This window comes from Mauremys mutica, chromosome 2 (assembly GCF_020497125.1).
Source record: "Mauremys mutica isolate MM-2020 ecotype Southern chromosome 2, ASM2049712v1, whole genome shotgun sequence".
In the NCBI taxonomy this organism is placed as follows: domain Eukaryota; kingdom Metazoa; phylum Chordata; order Testudines; family Geoemydidae; genus Mauremys; species Mauremys mutica.
In genome coordinates this window covers 74,319,601-74,343,164 of record NC_059073.1, presented here as the reverse complement: position 1 = coordinate 74,343,164, position 23,564 = coordinate 74,319,601, and the positions used below count along the sequence as shown (strand labels likewise).

Sequence of the window (23,564 nt, the reverse complement as noted above, 5' to 3'; positions counted from 1 at the left end):
CTTGGAGTAGTTTTTGAATTACTGGTGAGAAAGAAAGTTTGCAGAGCTCAAAAAAGGTGTTTTTGTTTTGTTTTCACTCCCCAACAATTAAAAATTGGATGAAGGGACTTCCTCAAAACGCCCCCCCCCCAAAAAGGACAAAGATTCCAAGGCCAGGAGGTACCACTGTGATCCTCTAATCCAGGGGTAGGCAATTTATGGCACGCGTGCCAAAGGCGGCACACCAGCTGATTTTCAGTGGCATTCACACTGCCCGGGGCCTGGCCACCTGTCCAGGGGGCTCTGCATTTTAATTTTAAACAAAGCTTCTTAAATATTTTAAAAACCTTATTTACTTTACATACAACAATAGTTTAGTTATATATTATGGACTTATAGAAAGAGACCTTTTAAAAACGTTAAAATGTATTACTGGCGTGCGAAACCTTAAATCAGAGTGAATAAATGAAGACTCGGCACACCACTTCTGAGAGGTTGCTGACTTCCTGTATGACACTGGATGTAGAATTTCCCCAAAGTAATTCATAGAACATAGCTTTTAGAAGAACATCCACTCTTGAGTTAAGACCAAGGGGGATGATGATAAAGGCCTACATGACAGAGAGTCAAATCTTTGAAAATCTCATCAAGACACCTGTTCTGAAATGAGCTCTATCTGAGACGAGCCCTAGTGACTTAAGTGGGGGAGTCATGGCTGGTCGAAAGGGGTCTGTGTTTGCCTGTGAAGAAGTCATTGCTTGATCGGGGCCCAAATGTGGAACATCTCATTTCCACAGGAGACTTTTGCACTAGTTTGTGGTTCTGGGCATGTGAAGACTGTGGGGGTTATATGGAAAATCCATAACCTGAAAGAGAGCTTTCACAATGACAATAAGCATGGCCAACTAAGTGCCAGGTAAATTCTACTAGCTGAGTCAAAGCAGTTGTTCGCCCATTCAGGTGAATAATGCGGGAGAAAATGTAATGATATTTTACTCATCCCACCCCCAAAAAAGAATTACTATTTCCAGGCAAATGTATTGTTCCCAGACTAATGTAAGCTGTAGTTATCAGCTAAACTTCAGTCATCAATATATCACTTCTACGTACACATACTTGTGCAAGTAAAATTGTATTCTGATTGTGTGATTGTAACCAAGAGAAATAAATGTTTGTATTGCTTTTAATAGTAGTTCTACTTGGCTAATGGCATGTTTGTTTATTACTGCTACTGAAAATGCATGACATAATCTTTTGTCACCTATCAGTTTACTAAATTGTATGAAAATACCCTATCATGAAACTACGTTGTGAATTTATATCTTCTGCAACACTGAAATACGACCTGATTTATTAAAGGAAGATCAGAATAGCTCATTATCCTAAATGAAGCAGAATTGCTGTCTACAAGGGCTGCCGTAGTCTTCAACTATACTATTATGTTTTTAGTCATGATTTCCCTTTAGAACAAGGATGCTTAAATAAGGCAGTTCAGTAAATGTTTTTTGCAATATTTAATACATGCTTGTTCTGCCAAGGGGTGCAGGGGCTTGTGCAGAAATTTAACTTTTACCCCGTTTAGGGGGACATGTTCTGTGCCCCCCCTTGCCCACCCCAGCAGGAGCTTGCTCTTCCCTCCTCTCCCTCCCCACCATTGCCCTAGTGCTGGGAGGAGGTCTTCTGGTTCCCCTCCTGCCCCCCGCTACTGCACCCTTGGGGCCAGAGGAGTTCTGTGCCCCTGATGATTATTGGGGGGGGGCATTCCCCTGCTTGCCCCCCCTTGTGCATGCCCCTGAGGGAGCACCAAATTCAGTCCGAGTATCTGTCATGTGTTATATTGTTTGCATATATCAGCAGAGATGGCCTCAACAAGTCTGGTAACTCAAAAGTACAGGAGAGAGAAAAATTTACTAACTTTTTCAAAGTCTCTGTTTATTTATATATCTCCTCTACAGTTCCCTGTTATTACTTTCCCTGGTTGTTTTGTTTGTACATTTGGAAGCTCAGATGTTCCCTTAAGCCACTATTTAAAAAATAAATATTCAAAAATAAGTATATAGCAAATGTGCTAGTTCATCATGGAGTGCATGTATTTAGTAAAGACAACTTATTCCTCAATAAATGTGTACCTTTTCTGATATCAAGAGCTCTTTAGCCAATTTATGTGACTTGTTAAGAGAGATGCCTAGTCTCAAACTAGGATGTATAATGTTGTCTATAGCACCGATTCAGGAAAGCACTTAAGCATGTGTTATGTCTATCCCTGTTCAAGGCAGCACTTAAGCACATTCTTAATGGTCAGTGCTGTCCTTAATAGAGAAGCTTTCTAGAATTTGACTTCATTTTTGTGTTGTTGTGACTTGTGTGTTCTATGGTGAAGACATCTAGCTTTATTCATAATGACTGCTCTGTTTCTTGAATGCATATTAGTTACGGGGCTCAAACTCAATAACAAGGAGTTATATCCCATGCATTGGTATGAAGAAAATGTTCAAATCTTCCCTGTGGACCAAATCTTGACCCTTTCACCCTTCATCTTTGAGATGGGCACAAGTAGCTCTACATACTTCCATAGCTCGTGCTCTGACAATCATAGGACCTGAGTATGAAAAGTATTGTAAAGGGACACAAGCCTATAGGTCCTGGAGCACAAGCCTCAACAAGCAAGATTAGGTTTCAAAACACTTTTCTAAGGTGAGGTGGGTTGTTAAAAGTCAGCGTGTGTAAATGCTGTTTGTCGGTACTCTGTTGGCATTTTGCCAACAAAATATTTCCAGCCCTGCGACAGGCGTTAACTTTGTTGGCAGGAGAGCGCTCCTGCCAACAAAGCCGTGGTTACACTGCCACTGGCGTCAGCAGAACTTTTGTCTTTCACGGGAGGGCTTTTTTAAGTACCCTGAAAGACAAAAGTTTAGTCGACAACTTCACAGTGTAGACATACTCTAACATTTGGAAAAGAGTACAGTAAATGAGTCAAGAGAACCTGTTTCATTGTACATGTCTAACCCTTCAGTGAAGAAAGTCTTTAGGATTATAATAGCAATGGTGCTTTTACTGAATACTGAGAGAACAAAACTATAAATGAAGATGTCTATTAGCTCTTGGTGAGCTTATAAAAAAGATGAGGAGGGAGTAATGATGTGTCTCTTTCAGTCCACTGCATCCTAACCTGAAAACCTGAAAAGCCTAATAATGCTGGAAATTAATTTAGAGCACAAGCTGTGAGATCACAAAACACAATGAGCACTATAAATAGAGAACATTAGCCCTATACCTGCAGGTATCTACTTCCAACAGACATCACATCTTCTACCCTTTACTTAGAGGAGTAGAAACTTGTACATATTAACAGCTGGAGAGAATGCAGGATTCCATGTGGGGATTTGACTGGGCTGTCTACTAGAAGCAGCATGATAATATCCCAACACTGTTCCTTGAATGGTGAATAAATAGAACTTACCATTTTTCCTTTCTCCTTTTTTTACTTTTTTTTTAGATTAGTTTTACTTTCCCTGAGAAGCAACACAACTGAACACCTGGTCAATAATAGTTGGGTATTATTATATTATATATGAGCAAAATCCTTTTTGGCTAACTTCACATAGTTCAAATTTGTGGTTGTTAGCATATTTACAAGTAATGCGTTTGCCGGTGGCTGAATATCGACTAGTCCTGGAATTGCTAGGTTTAGCCATACCCACTTGCAAATTGAAGGCAGCCTTTATGCTAACTTTTGATTCCTGGATACTAGCCCTAAAAGAGGCTCCCTGCAGCCATAACGTGTTTCCTCCAAACCAGGATCTGCCTGGCTACAGCATCTAGCTTCCTGAGACACTCTAGAACAGTGTGTGCAGACCTAGCAGCTCCCGTTATTCCTGTGTTCTCCCACTGTTTCAAGCAGACAGGACTTCAGTGTTCCCCACACTTCAGAAGTACTCCCTTTAGTGTGGTCTTTACTAGCCATGGGTACTAAATGTTATAGATTTGCCAGCCCCCTGGAAATGCATGACTCTAGGGCTTCTCATGATCCACATATACATCCTAAATGTAGCCTGGCTTTTCTGCCTTTGACTGGCTATCTGGAACGACCACTCCCTTGCTGGAGTAAAGTAGGACCTGCCCCAAAAGCCTTGTTTTCTGTCTCCCTACTTACTAAAGAACAAAGCCCTTCCTCCTTCGGGTTATGGCCACGGTGCCAGATGCAGTATTGGAGGTGGTTTGAAGTGCTTTGTTTTTCCCGTTTGTGTCTGAGTGAAGTTCTGCCTTCCATACCTTGGCCTTTCCCTGGTCACAGGTCTTTCCACTTTCAGTCTCTATGACTCACTTCCCTTTCTGTAGCTTACCATGTCTTATGGATCTTCCTTGCAATTTCCTTCTCTAGTATCAATTGATTTCCCTCCCTGTCTCACAAGAGGGAAGCTGAGCAGAAGCACATTTAAAAATCTGAAGCATGAAATAATTGTAGCCCCTCCCAACATGTGGCTAAAGCCTCCTTCCTAAGGCTTGCTCCTTGGAGTGGCTGCTCTTTTCACAGGAGTTGGGCCTTGGGTTCTTTTTTTGTGTTGTTTTTTTGGTGACACTTGGTGCCTCCACCAAAGGTGACTCCTCACTGAGCCTGAGACACAAGCAGTGCTGTCCCTTGCAAAAACAAATAATGCCACTAACAGACAAAAGTATAAAACCCTGGGACACAAGAAACAAAGTACATCAACACAAACCCCAGCACCAAAGAATGATGTACCCAGAAATAAGAGTATAATAAGGGAGTACTTTATTGGGAGCAGGAAAATGGGATCTGAGGAACAAAAAGGTTAGGGTTAACTAAAAAAATTAACAAATGAACAAATTTTCCAGCTTCCAACACTCACGACTCCAGGCTCAGGGGTGGGGCTGAGGGATTCAGAGTGTGGGAGGGGGCTGTGGGTTGAGGCAGGGGGCTGGGGTGCAAGAGGGGGTATGGGCTCTGGGTTGGGGTTGGGGGCTCTGGGGAGGGACCGAGGATGAGGGGTTCAGGGTGTGGGAGGAAGCTATGGGCTGGGGGTTTGGAGTGCAGGGTGGGTGAGAGCTCTGGCTGGGGTGCAGGCTCTGGGGATGAGGGGTTTGGGGTGCATGAGGGTGCTCTGGGTTTGGGGGGCTCAAGGCTGGGGCAGGGGGTTGGGGCTTGGGATTGGGGCACGGGTTTACCTCTGGGGGCTCCCGTTCAATGGCGCTAAGCCTTCCTGCCTGTCCTGGCTCTGTGCTGCACTCTGGAAGTGGCCAGCAGGTCCAGCTCCTAGGCAGGGGGGCCAGGAGGCTCTGCATGCTGCTCTCACACTCAGGGCACAGGCACCACCACCTCAGCTCCCATTGGCTGCAGTTCCCAGCCAGTGGGAATGTGGAGCCGGTATTTGGGGAGGCGACAAAGTGTGGAGTCCCGGCCCCCCTTTCCCCCCAGCATAGAACTGGCTGCTTCTGGGGAACAGCGTGGTGCCAGGACAGGTAGGGACTAGCCTGCCTTAGACTCAAAGCCCCGCTGCTGTACTTTTAATGGCCTGGTTGGCAGGTGTTCTGGTCAAAAACCGGACACCTGGCAACCCTAATGTGGAGATGAGTGTTATGAACATTGGCTGGCTTACATAATAAAGGTCGCTGGACTAAGTCTTCACCCCCAGCTGGGGCAGGGTCCTCTCATGGGTCCCTGGGCTGGAGACCTTTGGTAGTCTTGGCTGTCTACCAGTAGCTTCCACTGCGTTTTATCTCTGCCTCAATGGACACTGCTCTCTGCAGGACTGGAACTGCCTGATCCATGCACTAGATTCCGCAGCAGTTCCAAGATCCCATTTGTTGGGAGGAGGAGTTAATCAGAGACTCCCTAAGCTGTTCTGCTTTTCTCTCTGCTCTCACAAGTCAAAGTTCAAAACTGAAACTAAAACTTGTCTCTTGTTTCTGTGTCAGGCTGTCCCCTCCCACTGAGGGTCTGAGCAAATCTGGTTCATGGCTGGACCAGTAAACTACCTGCCCATATCCCCCGCTGCAGAAGCTTCCCTGTTGGCCTCAGCAGGAGTTCTTAGTCTATTCTGTTCCCAACTCTGACTGGAAGCATGCTGGGAAATGGTGGCAGAAGGTTAGCCGTTGCAGTTTGTGTCCATAGGGTAGGATCACTTAGATTACATCTACCCTAAAACCAAACAAACACTGTAGTGAGTCTCAGAGCCCAGAGCAACTGATTCAGGTACATGGGACTCATGCTATGGGGCTAAAAATAGCAGTGTAGACATTCCTGCTTGGGCTGGAGCTCAGGCTCTGAGACCATCCCCCCTCGCCGGGTTTCAGAGCTTGAGCTGCCCAGTGGGAACCTGTATGCTGCTATTTTAACCCCTGTAACATAAGCCTCAGTCAGTCGATTTGGGCTCTGGAACTTGCTGCTGTGGCTTTTTTTTTTTAAATCATAGACAAACCCTTTGGGTATGTTTATACTGCAATTAGACACCCGTGGCTAGCTCACGCCAACTGACTTGGGCTTGTGGGGCTTGGGCTAAGGAGCTGTTTAATTGTAGTGCAGCCATTTGGGCTCTGGCTGCAGCCTGAGTTCTGGGACCCTCCCACCTTTCAGGGTCCTAGAGCCTGGGCCCCACCACAAGGCCAAATGTCTACACCACCATTAAACAGTCCCTGAGCCTGAGTCAGCTGACATGGGGAAGCCATGGGTTTTTAATTGCACTTTAGACATCCCCTTGGAGGATCAGTTCAGAGTTTCAGGAGCTGGCAAATTCCAAGTGGCTGTTGGGTCATACATAAAGGGCTGAGAATCCGTTCCTCCTTCCTCTGAAAAAGACCTTCCTCAGTCTCCTATTATTCAAATTTTAACCTCACAGCACTGCACAGTCTCTAAGAAAAGGTTAATCCTCACTTGCTTGTGCTCCAACATGATGTGTATCCTTCCCTTCTTTTCTGCTATTTTCATTCCTCGTCTCCTGGCCTTGGCAAGCTGTGGTTGAGGTTGCTTGGGAGCCTCTTATAGGGTGAGTGACTGGGTATTTGTGTAAGGACTGCTTGCAGCTTGCATGTGGGCGTGGTTAGTTTTAACCAATTGAAATCTGTGCCAATAAATAAGGTTTCTGATTGGCTGGATGTTATTCACTGTTAAGTTTAAAACAATAAAGTGAAACCACGATTAATCAATCAAAAAATAATAATACAAGGCTGAAGCTATGAATCTGTTTTTTGAGCGAAGCAGAATCTAGCAGGCCAATAATGGCACAATTAAATAAATATAACTCTACTCTGCAAATGAGGTGGCTTGCTGGTGAATCATTATTCACATCTCATGTTCGCTCCTCTAATTTATTATATATAAATATGCTGCTTCCATATTATACATTTGTCCCCAGGTGTTTCCTTTATTATCATCCTCATGTTCCCACACAACTCAGACCATTTCTGTTAGGGCCTCCTTTCCCCTCTGATGATTAGGCCCTCGACCTGTACAGACTTATGTATGTGCTTAACTTTGTACATCCTAAATTAAGGGGACCACACACACACAGTTGGAAAAGACAAACATGTATGTAAGTTTTTGCATGATTGTGGTCTTAGATTGTACACCATTTGGGCCAGCAACTATCAGGGCCGGCTCCAGGCACCAGCTCAGCAAGTAGGTGCTTGGAGCGGCCAAGGGGAAGGGGCAGCACGTCGGACTCTTTGGTGGCAATCTGGCGGCGGGTCCCTCGGTTCCTCTTGGAGGGAAGGACTGGCTGCTGAATTGCTGCTGAAGAAGAAAGTAGCGTGGTGGAGCAGGCGCCGATTGTGACTTTTTTTTTCTTTCTGCTTGGGGCAGCAAAAACCCTGGAGCCGGCCCTGGCAACTATATTTTATTATATTTTATTATCCTTGGAAGGATTAGAATGTTGTTGGTAAATGTCAGTAAACGACTTCACTGCACAAATCAATGAAACAATATTTCCAACACTAACAACTGAAATTTATAGCTAGACAAAGTATTTTTTTTTAAAAAGGGTGCTTGAAAACCTCAGTGCCTACTGACATTAACTAATTATTGTCTGATTCCCACTGAAAACTTAAATTGATTAAAAAAATAAAAAGCTTAAACCCATAATTTTGCATAACTGAAAATTTAAATAGATAAATAAAAAAGCTTAAAAATAAACATTGATATTATCCATCAAAATTATAAATATAAATTGAATTTTGTCAATCCTAAATATGTCTGACAAAGCCTAGCACAAAGAAGCTGCAGTCTTGGTTGGGGCTTCTAGCAATACTGTAATAAAAATAATAAAAAAAACGTCTTAAATGATTGAATAGCATGATTCAGTCAGAATAATAGTGTTTCTAGGCTTGAAAATAAATGTCTATTTTGGCTAGGAAATGTTTTCTATAAATGCCTCTTTCTTTTGCATCAATATTTATATTGCAGCAGGACACTATTATCCTATAATGACAACTTATTCCATAAACATTATCTCATAAATAAAGTAAAAATAGCTAAATGCATGCCAGGTGTGTATTGGGATGAATGTACCGTGGGTGCAGACCCATCATACCAATAATTTGAGTATGTGGTGTGCTGTGACATTTTATATATTCCTGATTTCTGTAACATTCGGTCCCTCAGTACTTAAATGTTTCACTAAATTTACTGCTCTGATAATTGAAGTTAGCTTTCTTGCAGAGATAATGTTTGGGAATACAATTTTGTGAGTCCAATGGAAAAAAAAAAGTATTCGTGCATAAAGCTTTTTAATTAGGAGGAAAAATCAACTTTTTACAGAAGGGAACGTTATGAAAAGCAAAACTTAATTATTTCTGAAAGATTTCTTTTCAAGTATTCCTACTTTCAAAAATAAATGGCGGTGGGGACAACATTTCAAGCAAAAGATCAGTAATACAGAACAGCACATTTGGATAGCTAGTGCAATGGAGAGGCTGATAGGAACATCAGCTCTCCCTTAATCACACTGAATAAAATCAGTTGGTGGACTTCATAAAAGCTGGGGACAATTTCTACCAGCTCTGTATGCATCCTTACCCTCCTGCTGACTTAATCATTCCTGCTCTTAAGCAATGACTATAAACAAAGCTCACACAGAGGAATGCAGTGTCTTCCCGCTTAATTTAGATAACTACCTTTTATGTTTTGCAATCTGTTTGTTCTAGTTTGTAGTACTGAGTTCTAATGAAATCTTTCTGTCTATTTTAGACAAATATCACTTGCTGTGCCATAGCACATGGATTTCAGGACCTCCTGTGAAGAGGTAGGATCAGAATGTTTTATTTTCAAAGAAGTGATATGAACATTAATATACTTTTTGGTCTTCTGTTCTCAATCTTTTATTTCTGAAGTGCAAGGAATTGGAACATCAGATGTAATTGAATCCGTAAACATGAGTAGATAATCCCTATATGCTGGCAGTGTGCTTTTTAGTGGATTATGTGCCTGTTTACTTATCAGTGTTCTAATGAGGTAATTATGAGTGTTGAGAAAATAAGACTGAGTTGGAACCTGATAATAGCCTTCAAATATGTTAAAGGCTATTATAAAGAGAATGGCATGATCAACTGTTCTCCATGTTTACTGAAGGTAGACCGAGAAATAAGCAGTCTGCCATAAAGAAGATTTAGGTTAGATGCTAGGAAAAAACATCTAATTATACTTTAGATTATACTATACTATATTACGCTATTCCAACTATAAGGATAATTAAGCACTGGAATAGGCTTCCAAGGCAGGTTGTGGAGTCCCTGTACTGGAGGTGTTTAAGACCAGGTTAGATAACATCTGTCAGAGATGGTCTAGTTTTACATGGTCCTGTCTTGACATGGGGGGGACCTGTCGAGGTCCCTTCCAGCCAGTGGCAGATTAATGATTTTGCCGCCCCTAGGCCCTGAAATAATTGCTGCCCGCCCATATGAACTTATTAAACATCAATATTTGCAATATCATCACCAATATTTTCACTTTTTACTTCACTACTACTTTCAACTATTTTTTCTGTCTCACTGTTGGCACTAACTGATACAACAAAGGAATCTATTTTGCGCACGCTTGCTATCATTTCATTTTCCCTTTATTTCTTTTGTATAGCATTTTTTTTTAAACTGAGAACCACTTAATTTCTTCCTTCCGGTCATATTATTAACGTTTAGGATTCTCGCGAGTATGTTTACTAAATGGCATTACGCCAGCATTGGTGGTTTCAGTACACGCTATGATTGGTAGAATTGCGGTGTCACTGATCCCACGATTACAAAAATGCTGCTGTTATAAATTTGCCACCTTAAGCCTATGCCTTGTCGGCCTAGGCGATAATATGCTGCTGCTTCCAGCTCTATGTTTCTATGATTCTGTAATTAAAGCCCCTGATCCAGCAGTGAGTTTTGTGTGAAAACACTCCTGTAGACCTCATTTGGGTTCCACACATATGCAGGGTCTGCCTGCATTGACCTTGTGGCAGGATCAGGTCCTAGATGAGTGTTTTATTGCTTGAAGCCTGTGAGGATTGGTATAACTGGAGAAAAAGGAATATGCTGGCAACATAGCATGCTATCAAAATCAGAGGAGAATCAGTGGGGGGGGTGGGAGTGTTTTGGTCAACTAAAAAAAAATTGAAAACTTTTTTTCATTTCTTAATCCCCCCCACTCCCCAGTAATAAAAGGCATTTTGTTCCAAAATGAAATGGTTGTTTTGATACAAAATAAACGCATTTTCAAAAATTCAATGCAAGCCAAAATAATTTCAACCATCCAAAATTTACAATTTTCCAGGGACAAAAATGTGTTACTTTCAATACTTGCCACCATTTTTTTCTTGCAAAATGGCAGAAGTTCTTCCAGAAATAAATTTGCAAATGTTTGTGCAGATATCCAGTTTTCCTTTGAATATACATGATGTAAAAAAAAAGTACATTCTCACAACTTTAGCGATTCATGAGCCTCTGTGTTTCATTATTAGGAGTGGGGCCAGTTACATGTACCTGGATAGCCTCATAAATACATTATTATAGTAAAAATCACTGAAGGAGAAACTGCAGTCTACAGACTGAAAAGAACAAACAATAGGAGGTGATAACTGGGAACACTGGTTATGATCACAATACATCATAATGTTGAAAACTCCTGGATTGTACACCTGAAAATATGAGTCTCTGATTAGTTGGTGTTTTCAATATGTATTAAACAAGAGATCCACATTTAGGCTCTGTTCATGGGATACATACTTTGTGATTAAAATTATAGGACAGGAGATGTTTCATATGAATTCACTTCATTTCAGTCATGCTTGACAGCAAGTAAAGAGACTCTCATTTGGAAATTAGCCTCTATTGTTAGAAAAAATAAAATGGATACAATGATTAATCTAAAATATTGTCAACCCGTCAATCCAAACTAAAATTATCGGCAGCTTTAAATGTTCATAATTTTTCTCCTTCTCACACACATGACAGCTAGGAAGGACCAGAAATCTCATGAGACAATCCACTCTTGCAGAGCCATACTTGAACTTTTTGTTCCTCTTCCACTAACTGTAGCTAAAAAGACACCATATCAACCCTCGGTGAACACTTTTCAGAAAACGATCACTTCATATCTGACCTCTCAGTCCTCGTCCTCAAAGGAAACTTGCACAACACCTTCAAAAGATAAACCTCGGAGCTTAAATTCATAACTTTTTTAGACACTAAAAGACACTGGATTTATGACTTATTACAACAATCTATAACCCACAAACCCTCCTTTGTCCTACAATTGCAGATATGTTAACTCCCCACTTCACCTTAAATGGTCTCTTACAACATGTTAACTCCTTAAGCTAAACAGCCTGTTTCACATGGTGTTCAGCTGTGACATTCTGACAATCTTTCTCAGAACTGAAGCAGAGCTATGTGTAAGCTCAAAAGCTTGTCTCTCTCAACAACAGAAATAAATTGGTCCAATAAAAGATATTACCTCACTCACCTTGTCTCTCTAATATCCTGGGACCAACACAGCTACAGCAACACTGCAAACAGTTTTGTATCTAGTTATGAATATGTTTATTTTATCTCAAAGGTCAACACAAGGACTTCTGAGATAATTTCACTCTCATACGGTAGAGGGAAGAGTCAACTGATGATAACATTTCCCTCTTGTGGCTGTACTCACTGAGGCTCTTCAGTTTAGATTCTTCCATGGCACTTAGACTGAAGTATCAAGTATCCGTGTTAGTCTGGATCTGTAAAAGCAGCAGAGAGTCCTGTGGTTATAGACTAACAGACGTATTGGAGCATGAGCTTTCGTGGGTGAATACTCACTTCGTCGGATGCATGTAGTGAAAATTTCCAGGGGCAGGTATATATAGATTCAACTCATTAAGTGCTTCAAATAGAAATTGTCAGTTAAAACACACATTATCAGAGATCAATCATAGTGAGTAATTAATGCTCCTATCCCTCTGGGAGATGGTTCTTACCCTGGTGGACAGTCTTACCATATGGTGTGAGCCAGCTGCTGCTTCTGTGCTTGACCAAGCAGCTGAAGGAGATGGAGCCATCTCTGAGAGCTGCAGACCTGAGTGCATGGCTTTTATACTTCCTGGTCTGCTTGTTAAGGAGGGGGTTTGAGAGTCAAACTCGCATCAACTTCTGCTGAATGGTTTTCAGCACTGGTGTCCCAGCATGGAAGGAGTGGAGGAACCAATTGTCTGAGAAACATACAGAGTATGGGAGCTCTTTCCATCTGGGATATCAATAAATGAGACTACAATCCAGACCACCTGCTTTACAATGGCAAACTCAGGCGAATCCCCCCATTGTTACTACCACAGTAGAAGTGAGAGGGGTCTCACTTCCTGAAGGATGACTCTTCTGTGAAGAAACACATTGAGTAGAGCCACTAGAGGAAGTTTTTCTAGAAGGAAAAGGTCAGTGTCTGGTGATTGACCTGTGAAGGTGATATGTGGAAGCAGAATCCAATTGATGCAGCATTAGCTAAATTCATGTATAACAAATGTACACACAGTAAGCTTCAATGATCTCTCATTAGCCATCTTTAGTCTCTTGATCACCGCTGTGATGAAATAATCCAATTTGAATGTCTTAAACAGACTTCAAAGATCACATTTATCTGGGCTAGATTGCCAAGACAGGAAGAGTTTTTATCTAAGGAAGTGCCTTAGTTCAGTAAGAACCTCCTATGAGTTTATTATCAATTTACTTATAATTATTAGTAAGCAGATCCTCTACCCTTAATATGAAAAAATAGTTCCCTACCATATGTCTCATTTCAATTTAGAGTTTATCTGACTGAAAGAAATGTGCAAAATTTATACATTGTAATCAGTTCCTGGAGTAAACAAAGGTTCAGAAAATGCCAGGGCTTTTATAGGTCTGAACAAAAAAGTGGAAGTCAAATCCTAGTGAGGCAATAGAAAGGAGCATAAACACTGCCAACTTAAGTGCAAGAGTGTAATAAGAAAAGCCAAAGAGTAGTTTGAAGAATGGCTAGCCAAAAACTCCAAAGGTAATAACAAAATGTTTTTTAAGTATATCAGAAGCAGGAAGCCTGCTAAACAACCAGTGGGGCCCCTTGATGATCGAAATACAAAAGGAGCACTTAAAGACGATAAAGTCATTGCGGAGAAACTAAATGGATTCTTTGCTTCAGTCTTCATGGCTGAGGATGTTAGGGAGATTCCCAAACCTGAGCTAGCTTTTATAGGTGACAAATCTGAGGAACTGTCACAGATTGAAGTGTCACTAGAGGAGGTTTTGGAATTAATTGATAAACTCAACATTAACAAGTCACCGGGACCAGATGGCATTCACCCAAGAGTTCTGAAAGAACTCAAATGTGAAGTTGTGGAACTATTAACTAAGGTTTGTAACCTGTCCTTTAAATCGGCTTCAGTACCCAATGACTGGAAGTTAGCTAATGTAACGCCAATATTTAAAAAGGGCTCTAGAGGTGATCCAGGCAATTACAGACAGGTAAGTCTAAGGTCGGTACCGGGCAAATTAGTCGAAACAATAGTTAAGAATAAAATTGTCAGACACATAGAAAAACATAAACTGTTGAGCAATAATCAACATGGTTTCTGTAAAGGGAAATCATGTCTTACTAATCTATTAGAGTTCTTTGAAGGGGTCAACAAACATGTGGACAAGGGGGATCCAGTGGACATAGTGTACTTAGATTTCCAGAAAGCCTTTGACAAGGTCCCTCACCAAAGGCTCTTACGTAAATTAAGCTGTCATGGGATAAAAGGGAAGGTCCTTTCAAGGACTGAGAACTGGTTAAAAGACAGGGAACAAAGGGTAGGAATTAATGGTAAATTCTCAGAATGGAGAGGGATAACTAGTGATGTTCCCCAAGGGTCAGTCCTAGGACCAATCCTATTCAATTTCTTCATAAATGATCTGGAGAAAGGGGTAAACAGTGAGGTGGCAAAGTTTGCAGATGATACTAAACTACTCAAGATAGTTAAAACCAATGCAGATTGTGAAGAACTTCAAAAAGATCTCACAAAACTAAGTGATTGGGCAACAAAATGGCAAATGAAATTTAATGTGGATAAATGTAAAGTAATGCACACTGGAAAAAATAACCTCAACTATACATACAATATGATGGGGGCTAATTTAGCTACATCAAGTCAGGAAAAAGATCTTGGAGTCATCGTGGATAGTTCTCTGAAGATGTCCACGCAGTGTGCAGAGGCGGTCAAAAAAGCAAACAGGATGTTAGGAATCATTAAAAAGGGAATAGAGAATAAGACTGAGAATATATTATTGCCCTTATATAAATCCATGGTACACCCACATCTTGAATACTGTGTACAGATGTGGTCTCCTCACCTCAAAAAAGATATTCTATCACTAGAAAAGGTTCAGAAAAGGGCAACTAAAATGATTAGGGGTTCGGAGAGGGTCCCATATGAGGAAAGATTAAAGAGGCTAGGACTCTTCAGTTTGGAAAAGAGGAGACTAAGGGGGGATATGATAGAGGTATATAAAATCATGAATGATGTGGAGAAAGTGGATAAGGAAAAATTATTTACTTATTCCCATAATACAAGAACTAGGGGTCACCAAATGAAATTAATAGGCAGCAGGTTTAAAACAAATAAAAGGAAGTTCTTCTTCACGCAGCGCACAGTCAACTTGTGGAACTCCTTACCTGAGGAGGTTGTGAAGGCTAGGACTATAACAGTGTTTAAAAGGGGACTGGATAAATTCATGGTGGTTAAGTCCATAAGTGGCTATTAGCCAGGATGGGTAAATTATGGTGTCCCTAGCCTCTGTTTGTCAGAGGATGGAGATGAATGGCAGGAGAGAGATTACTTGATCATTGCCTGTTAGGTTCACTTCCTCTGGGGCACCTGGCATTGGCCACTGTCGGTAGACAGATACTGGGCTAGATGGACCTTTGGTCTGACCCGGTTCGGCCGTTCTTATGTTCTTATGTTCTTAACATTAGGTTGCAAGTGGAGAATGAGCAAAGAGGTAGAAGAGTAAGCCAGAAATCTAATGTTTTCCCGAGGTAGTTTTAGACATAGAAGGGTGCATTAGGAAAAAACTTTTTATCCTTTGTGATTTAAAAATTCTGGTACATGCAAGGATGATTAACAGATCTGGCTTTTAGCAGATCTTTTACAAACTGAGTACTGACAAACTGAGCACATTCACGAGCCTATGGGCTGAATTCCAAATCTTTCTTGAAACTAAAGTGCTGTCCACTTAGGCAGACTGACAGCATCCCAGCTGCATAAGTAGCTGGACCATTTGAAAAATACCCTTCATGTGTAATTGGCATCTAGTGATGGCACCGAGCCTGCCTCCTGTACCCCATTCCTACTACCTCTTCATACTTCTGAGTCAATTTTCTATCTCATAATTACACTTTACATTATATAATGGGCACATCTGTAAATGTGCAGAAGTGTAAATATTTGTCAGATGCAAACTATTCAGTTTTTTGGATTGGTTTCTGCAATTTTCTCTCCATACAACATCTCCATCCCCCACTGGTCCCAGCTTCTGACTATTGAAAATTGTATTTCATGGAAGTTACAGAAGTCTATTCTACTAGTATATGTAAGAGACATTTTGTCACAGACAAAAGCAGAAACACACCAGCTTCCTTTCTCTTTGGGGGATGGCTGGAGAAATCTTTTGGGGGTTGGCTGGCAAGTTCTCTTTTTCTCTCTCTCTCTCTCTCTCTCTTTTTTTTCCTCCTCATTCACTACTTTATTGAGTTGTCTGTTTTGTGACTGCTGGAGAGAGCATTACTGGTGTGAAATAGGAAGAGGAAAAAAACTATTTTATTCTCTTCAGATGAAGAAATAGAGAAAATAAGATAAACTTGTATTGATGTCACAGATAAAAAAGAGTGGCTCAGCACTCTGAATAAATCTCCCACAGTCAACACGTGTAAAAAATGCAATCACTGTGCTTCTTGTTTAACATCGATGACAGGGAAAAATACAAAACAAGGGAAGCAGTGGAACTTCTTTTAGTGGGTTTTTTAAATTAGAATTTAAAAATGTCCTGAATATGGATGGAACAATTCTGTACTGGCTGGGAGATAGAGAACAGTTAGGCCATGCAGTCCAACTGCTAGGATTCAACCAGGATCATACTGGGGGAAAAGTTTTTTTTCCCTCTGTTCTAATTCTACCTTAAATCAAGTATCTGGGTCATCCTCCATTGGTTCAGAGACTGAATACATATGTAAGAGTTCAAATGTTTGTTCAAATCATATTCAAATTATCTGAACCCCTGCTAAAAATTTCCCAAGTAGTTCTTGTTGTTGTATGATCTTGCTGCTTCCATTTCTAGAGCCTGCTGGCAGTGCAGGGATGGACAAAAATGAAAAACAGTGAGGAAAAAATAAATGACATTTAGTTGCCTCTCTGAGAATCTGCCATCTTTCAGTGCTCTGGTCTTTCTCTTTTATATATCTATTAACGCTGCTCACAAGTAGGAGAGGAAGGGAGACAGTGCAATAGAGGATTTAATTTGGAGTTGTATTGCAAACCAGCTTTCATGCAGCAAAACAATAGCTACTTGTGCTTCATTACATTTTAGAGTGTTCCATGTAAATTAGAGCTGTGAGCATGTGTGATCAATCTTTCAAAGGACCAAAATGTTTTGCTATTCCCACAATGGGCTTCCTTGTTCTGACTGAATAAACTCTGCCCACATGCATCTAGCTACTGACTTTTAATTTTATTGCAATGCCTAATTACGTCTGCTATGGTTATGTGCCACTTAATTCATGCAAAGAAGCCCCTCTGTTTTGTGCAGAAATTTTCTCTGGAGATTTTTATAAGGTAATTGACCATGTCAGAAATGTGCAGTCAAGTAAAGCACAACTTCTAAAAACAATGTATTAGAGGTCGAATTTACCCCATTGCCAGCCATAGATCTCCTACAGGCTGCGGGTGCTTGTCCACAGCTCCCGCTGATGAGTGCAGGTAATTTAGGGGCTATGGGTACTTACGACCGGCCTTCCTTGGCCGACAGTAGTTATTCCTAACCTTCTGTGTTGAGCATTCAGTGCCACTTCCTGCTGCTATGAGAGATCCCCTGACAGGAAGCAACAAAGAGATCTGCCTGTGACATACACATCAGGAAGAATTTTCTTCCAACGAGGAAGTAAGTGATAGGGAGAATAATTGAAGAGATTTAATTATCCCTTCAGTATAGACACTATCATATTCTGCAGGAAAGAGTTTCTTAGTGGAAGTTGGGAGCATCTAACTGCCTTATTGTCTTTGAAAAACCTCCCCCTATATATGTATTAGGCCACATTTAGCCATTCCTTTTAATGCATGCTGTCACTCCCATTTTTAAAAAAGAGAAGTAAATGTTAGCACAACCACATAGTGAATCAGCTCTCTGAAGGGCTCTCGAGGTGAAGCTCCTATTAAGTTCACTAGGAGTTCTTGATGTTGAGCACTTACAAAATGGTGATCTTTAATATTTCCTCTTGGCACTTTACTCCTGGGGGAATTCTGTGCTACTGTGCATGCGCAGAATTCTTGGCCCCCGCAGATTTCTTTTCTTCCCTGAAGAAAAATGACTTTCTAACAGGGAAGCAAAGAGAAGCAGCAAGAGCAGTTATGCACAACTCCCTAGCAGCGCAGGTATATCATTTCAGGCACCCAGATCAGCTGGCAGAGAGGTAAATCACTGCGGGGTTGGGGACACCCCAGCCAGTGGCTCCTACCCAAGCCAGAATCAGCTGCTAGTTCCGGCTGGGCTGGAGGCAGGAGAGGATGGGACATCCTCTTCCCCTGCAAGGAGTGGCTGAGGCTATGTCAGATCCACCCCAGAAACCTCCCTCAGCTGCAGGAAGCTCAGCATCCTCCCCTGCTTCCTCCTGCCATTGCTCCTCAGCTGTGGGGGGAGGGGTCACTGTATGGGGAGCTGCTCCCCCATTCACTCACCCCCCCTGCATCCGGACCGCCCACACCCAGACACTCCTGACAAGCCTCATCCAGTACATCCAGAACCCCACTAGCCCTCCATAACCAAACCCCATCCCACTGAACCTCAAACCCTGCATCTGGAGCCCCCCTGCACCCAGCCCCCCTGCCTCTGGCCCCTACCCCTGCATCCAGACCACCTCCAACTGATCTCAAATCTCTACCTTGATGTCCCACCTCCTGCACCACCGTGAGCCCCCACATCCAGACCCCCATGCCATTGACCCCCAACTAGCTGAACTCAGACCCCCACCCCACCAAGCTCCACTCTCCCAGCATGCAGACCCCTCTGATGATCCCCAACCACCTTCACCTGGAAGTCCCTGCATTGTCCCATTGTCCCTGCACCTAGAACCCCGCAACGAGCCTCTGTGCATCCAGATCCCCCAGCACCTAGACCCCCTACTGAGGTGCCTGCACCCAGATTGTCCCACACAGAATCCTCTCACCCCACATCTGGATCACTCCACACTGAGCCCCTCCACATGTCCTTGGATCCTGCCTGGTTGAGCCTGTCTGCCTCACACCTGGTGTGCTTGGTGCAGAGAGGCAGGGCCCCCACGGTGTTTCTGGGGCAGGCCCAGGCCTTGTGCTGTTTCAGGGTCGGGTGCAGCCTCACTGCTGGGGCCATGTCCCAGGATTGGGGGGGGGCTGCAGGGTGATCTCCCACCTTCATGGAGCCAGTGGCCTGTGCTCCCCACTGCCATGCTGGAGCCTCTGCATTTATTTAATGACAAATAAAATGTGCAGAATTTTAAAATATTGTGAGCAGAATTTTTAATTTTTTGATGCAGCATGCCCTCAGGAGTATCACTTGTACAAAACAAATGATGTTACAAACTCAACTAATAATATTGTAGATTTGGTGGGGGTTAGAGGTCATTTTAACTTACTTGGTGGCCAGATTTGAGTACAGCTGATCAAAGTTTTTAAACTGACTTTTTTCCTAAAATGCAATTTTTTAATGAAATGTTGACATTACAAGTGTTTTTATATCTTTTCAAAAATTGTCATTTTTAATGCATAGTTTTATTTAAAAAGATATTGAAAAGATTATTACTTTTTTCATTTAACAAAACAGCTTTCAGTAAACCAAAAATGTCTGTAGCCTATTCAATAATACTATAGAAAAAATCATGAAAGCCTTTGAAATAACATACAGGGGGCCATTTGGAATGATTCAAAAAATGAAAACAATTTATCACCCCCTTCCCAACAAAAAATAGAAAGCGAAAGAAGAAAATGAAAAGATTTGTCCTTTATCCCCATTCTTCAAACATTCAATGGATTCCTAGCTGCTATTCTCCAAATGACAGCAGTCATCTGTTCCCGGAGTCCTTGTCCTCTTGATAAGAGAAAGTGAGGTCAAGCACCAGCATCTCTGTATGTTTGATAATAGGACCTTGGTGTGAACTTATGTATTTTGGTCTTCCTCAATATTCTGGAGGAGTTGTGACAAAATCAGACCTAACATGGTCAATTATAGGTGTGCTGCTGCTGTTCTGCCTCACCAATCAGTACTTGACATGATGCACTGCACAGTAGTTAGGGGCTCCCTTCTGCCTGAGTCAGGCTGCTGCTTAGCCTGTTTTTGTCTGATTATGTGCCTTGTTGTGATTGTGCTTGGTGTGGCTCACTGTGGATGTGATACCCCACATGGGGCTTGGTTTGCCAATTTTGGTTGGACATACTGTATTCCCGGAAGTTTATCACATGACATCATTTTTAATTAAAAATTAATCTTTAATTCCTGGAGACACCAATCCTGGAGGGTTGGCAACTCTGTGTGGAGGTTGAGGCCACATTTAACTGTCCCCCAGTGTAAAAGGGCAAGTTGGACAGGTTTGATTGCTGGTGTCCACAGGAAATCCATGATTGTGTCCTTTATGCTGCAGCAGTAACAGGACAGAGTACATGTCAGTGTGGAGCAGTATAGAGACCACTCTGCATCTCCAGAATCCCTTTTGAGCCTTGCAGTGTGTAGAGCAACAAAATTAATCTCTCTTCTCGCTGTCCTCTCCACTCAACTCCATATACACACGTACTTTCTGCACATTCTTGAAGTAAGGTTTCATCAACTTCTTATTGGGAGCTCCTCCTTAAAACCCATTAGTACTCCTTGTCTGTGGAGGTTACAGTTCCCCTCAGCAGATTCAACCAGCATCTCAGTTTAGCCATCTCCTTGGCAGAGCATCTCACAGTGAGCCCTAACATTTCCCTGACTTTCGCCCCTCCCCAGACTGAGGAAAAGAAACCTTTATTATACCCAAGAGGTAGAATCCTGCACCTTTTGAAATCAGTGAGCATTTTACCATTGATGTTAATGGGGCTAGGATTTCACCTGGCATGTTTTTTTTAGCAGTGTACAATTCTCATGGTTTCTGGCCTAGAAATCCCAGAATTCTTCTGATTTTGGGAGAGAACTTGTTGCAGAAGTGAGCTGAACTCTGAATCTTCATGAAGACCCAAGCTCACCATTTGATGCTATCCTAGGTCATTGTAGAGGGAGGGCTCAGGTAACGAGTGAAGAGTTGCTTAGTTACGCCCTAGAATAAGGACAATTTCATTCTGTAACACTTTCTCCCTCATACACCCATGCCCCACCCCTGATTGATTTTAAGCAGGAACTGACACCTTGGGATGTGGTTATCTGGCTCTTGCTAGTTGCTGGGGTTGTGCAAACATATTTGCTAGATGAAAAAAAATGAGAAAAATAATAGAAAAAGAAATATTTTTCTGCCTCCCAGAGGATTTTATAGAGTTTTTTTTTTGTTTTGCTTTTAACTTTGTAAAATGATCTTGATAGCGTCCAATTAATATCAGCTAATGAACAATTTCCTCACACCAAAAAACCCTACGCACTCAAAAGCCCTGGGCATTCTGTCTGTGGGCATTGCATGAAGTCTTCTACAGAGATGATTTTGCTGTGTATTTTCAACACAGACTCTGACATAAAGATTAATAAGTACTGTATGCACACACTCCTTCAGCCACTTGATTTCCCAGACCTTCCACGTATAGTCTACAGGTAAAAATGGTATGAGAGACAAGTCCACAATGCCACTGTGCATTAGCTTAAAAGCTTGTTGATGGAAGTTGAACAGCCCTACAGATTTTCTGATTTGTAACAGTGTCTTTAAAACGTAAAAAGTAAAAGCCATAGCATGAAGCAGAATACCAGATGAAGCTAGGTTCTATGATCAGTTTTTCCCTGTCTGTTTAACTGCAGTCTGCCTTGTTTGAAAAGTATGGCAAAAGCACAGGGTGGATTGATTTAAATAATTGATTTAAATCATGATTTAAATCAGTAATCAGGAAACTTTGATATAAATATTTGATTTTAATTTTGTTTTGCTTTTGTATTTGTTAGTTATTTTGCAAAAGAAAGGTTGCTTCTTCTAATTGGTTGGAAACCACTGAGATGTTGATTTGCCATTTACTATAGCCTTTACACTAAAGTTGGTACTTCTTTTTGGTAATCCATTATATCTATACACATTGATTTAAGGAATTATTTATCTTAATGTACATTATTCAGCAGCATATTTTTTATTTTTTTGTTTGAAAATGGTGAATAATGCATTTACTCACATGATGATGATGATTTTTTTTACTTCTGTTTTCTGTCAAGATGCATTTAGATAGAAATTGGAATTCAATTAAAAATGCACAAAACAGTATTTTAAAATTGTATACATTATATAAAACTACTTTAAACATATGGATACACAAGGAAAAAAGGAAGTTTATCAAAACGTTTTGCATTTCAAACAAATTGATTTATTAAACAAAGGAAGCATTATCTGTAGTTAAGATAGTTAACCATGTCTGTCAAGATTTTAGAACTAGTAGAACTCATAATCTCACATTTGCAATTTGGAAACTAAGCAAATTTTTCTCTCTGTTCCTTCCTTTGAAGACAAAGACAGGGATTTGTTTGCTGCAGGATGGTAATCAGGAGCCTTTCAAAGTGCGACTGCACTTAGCCAAAGATATTTTGATGATCCAGGAACAGGATGTGATCTGTGTGTCTGGTGAGCCTTTCTATTCTGGTGTAAGTAGTCTTTTATTCCTTCCATTAAGGATTATTTTATAAATGAAATAACAGTGTATATATTTTATAATTCACCCAACTTGGTCTTCTCTTTGATGGAGCTATGTCTAAGAGTATGCAAATGTGGTATCTTGAGTTCATACTTACCAGTACTGGTCTAGGAAGAAGCTGCCATAGGTAGCTGTAAGGTGTGCCCTTCACTACTCAGTATGGGGTATTGTTTGAATGCTGAGACTGTCATATTTTGGGACCACTGGATAACATATAAATGATATGGCTAATGTTTTTCCTTGTGGTGCTACATGATCCAGATCCTTGAGAGCAATTACATATGTGAGTAGCTGCTTTAAAGTCAATGGACTAATCACATTCTAAAAATTATGCATGTTGCTAGGTGCTTTGATGGATCAGGATCCAGATCCATGAATGATGCCCTCTGCTGCTATTGGTTGCATAATATATTACCATGACTCTGGACTTTCTTTAAGTTCAGTGTCCATGCAGTGGCTATCACTTTGAGTTCAACTAGAGCAGTGTATTATTTTAGGAGTCATTAACTCCTGTTCAATATTGTAATCGTTCAGTCATCCATGTATGATGTGTTACCATAGTTTTAGTTTCCTCGGTTTGTTGTTGGGGGATAGAAATGCCAGAATTAGTCTCATTTAAAAGTACAGAAGTACTCTCATTTAAATGGCAATTTGAGTTTAATAGGCATGAACCAATGTGGTTCTATAGTTTAATGATATGCTATAGAAATTACTTTAGAGACCTATAGAATTTGTTAGTTCAAAAACGTAAAGTAAGGATATTATTCTCTGTCTGACAGACTTCTATACCTGGGATATATATTTTTATTACATTTTAGAAGATGGATCCAGAACTCATGAAACCCAGTTACTATTCATTTCTATTGACTTTTCCATACAGACTATAATTATATATTAAGAGGGGTTTTAGATTTACTCCCAACAATTATAAATGCTTTCTTCTCCCATTCCACTAAGTGAAGCTATCACAAGATTTCATGTAACAACTTGTGAGAGAGAACTACGCAGTGTCTG

The 23,564-nt window shown here is 41.1% G+C and overlaps 1 protein-coding gene across 2 annotated transcripts in view; it reads left to right on the top strand.

The window, feature by feature from the left end:
- The window catches only part of SNTG1 (syntrophin gamma 1), a 536,067-nt gene that overhangs the window by 276,328 nt on the left and 236,175 nt on the right, over positions 1-23,564 (top strand). For both annotated transcript variants that reach the window (XM_045008056.1, XM_045008057.1), the window contains exons 2-3: positions 9,179-9,233; positions 22,366-22,500. In XM_045008056.1, coding sequence (XP_044863991.1) covers positions 9,207-9,233; positions 22,366-22,500 — 162 coding nt within the window. In that variant the 5' untranslated portion in view covers positions 9,179-9,206. The remainder of the gene's footprint in view (positions 1-9,178; positions 9,234-22,365; positions 22,501-23,564) is intronic.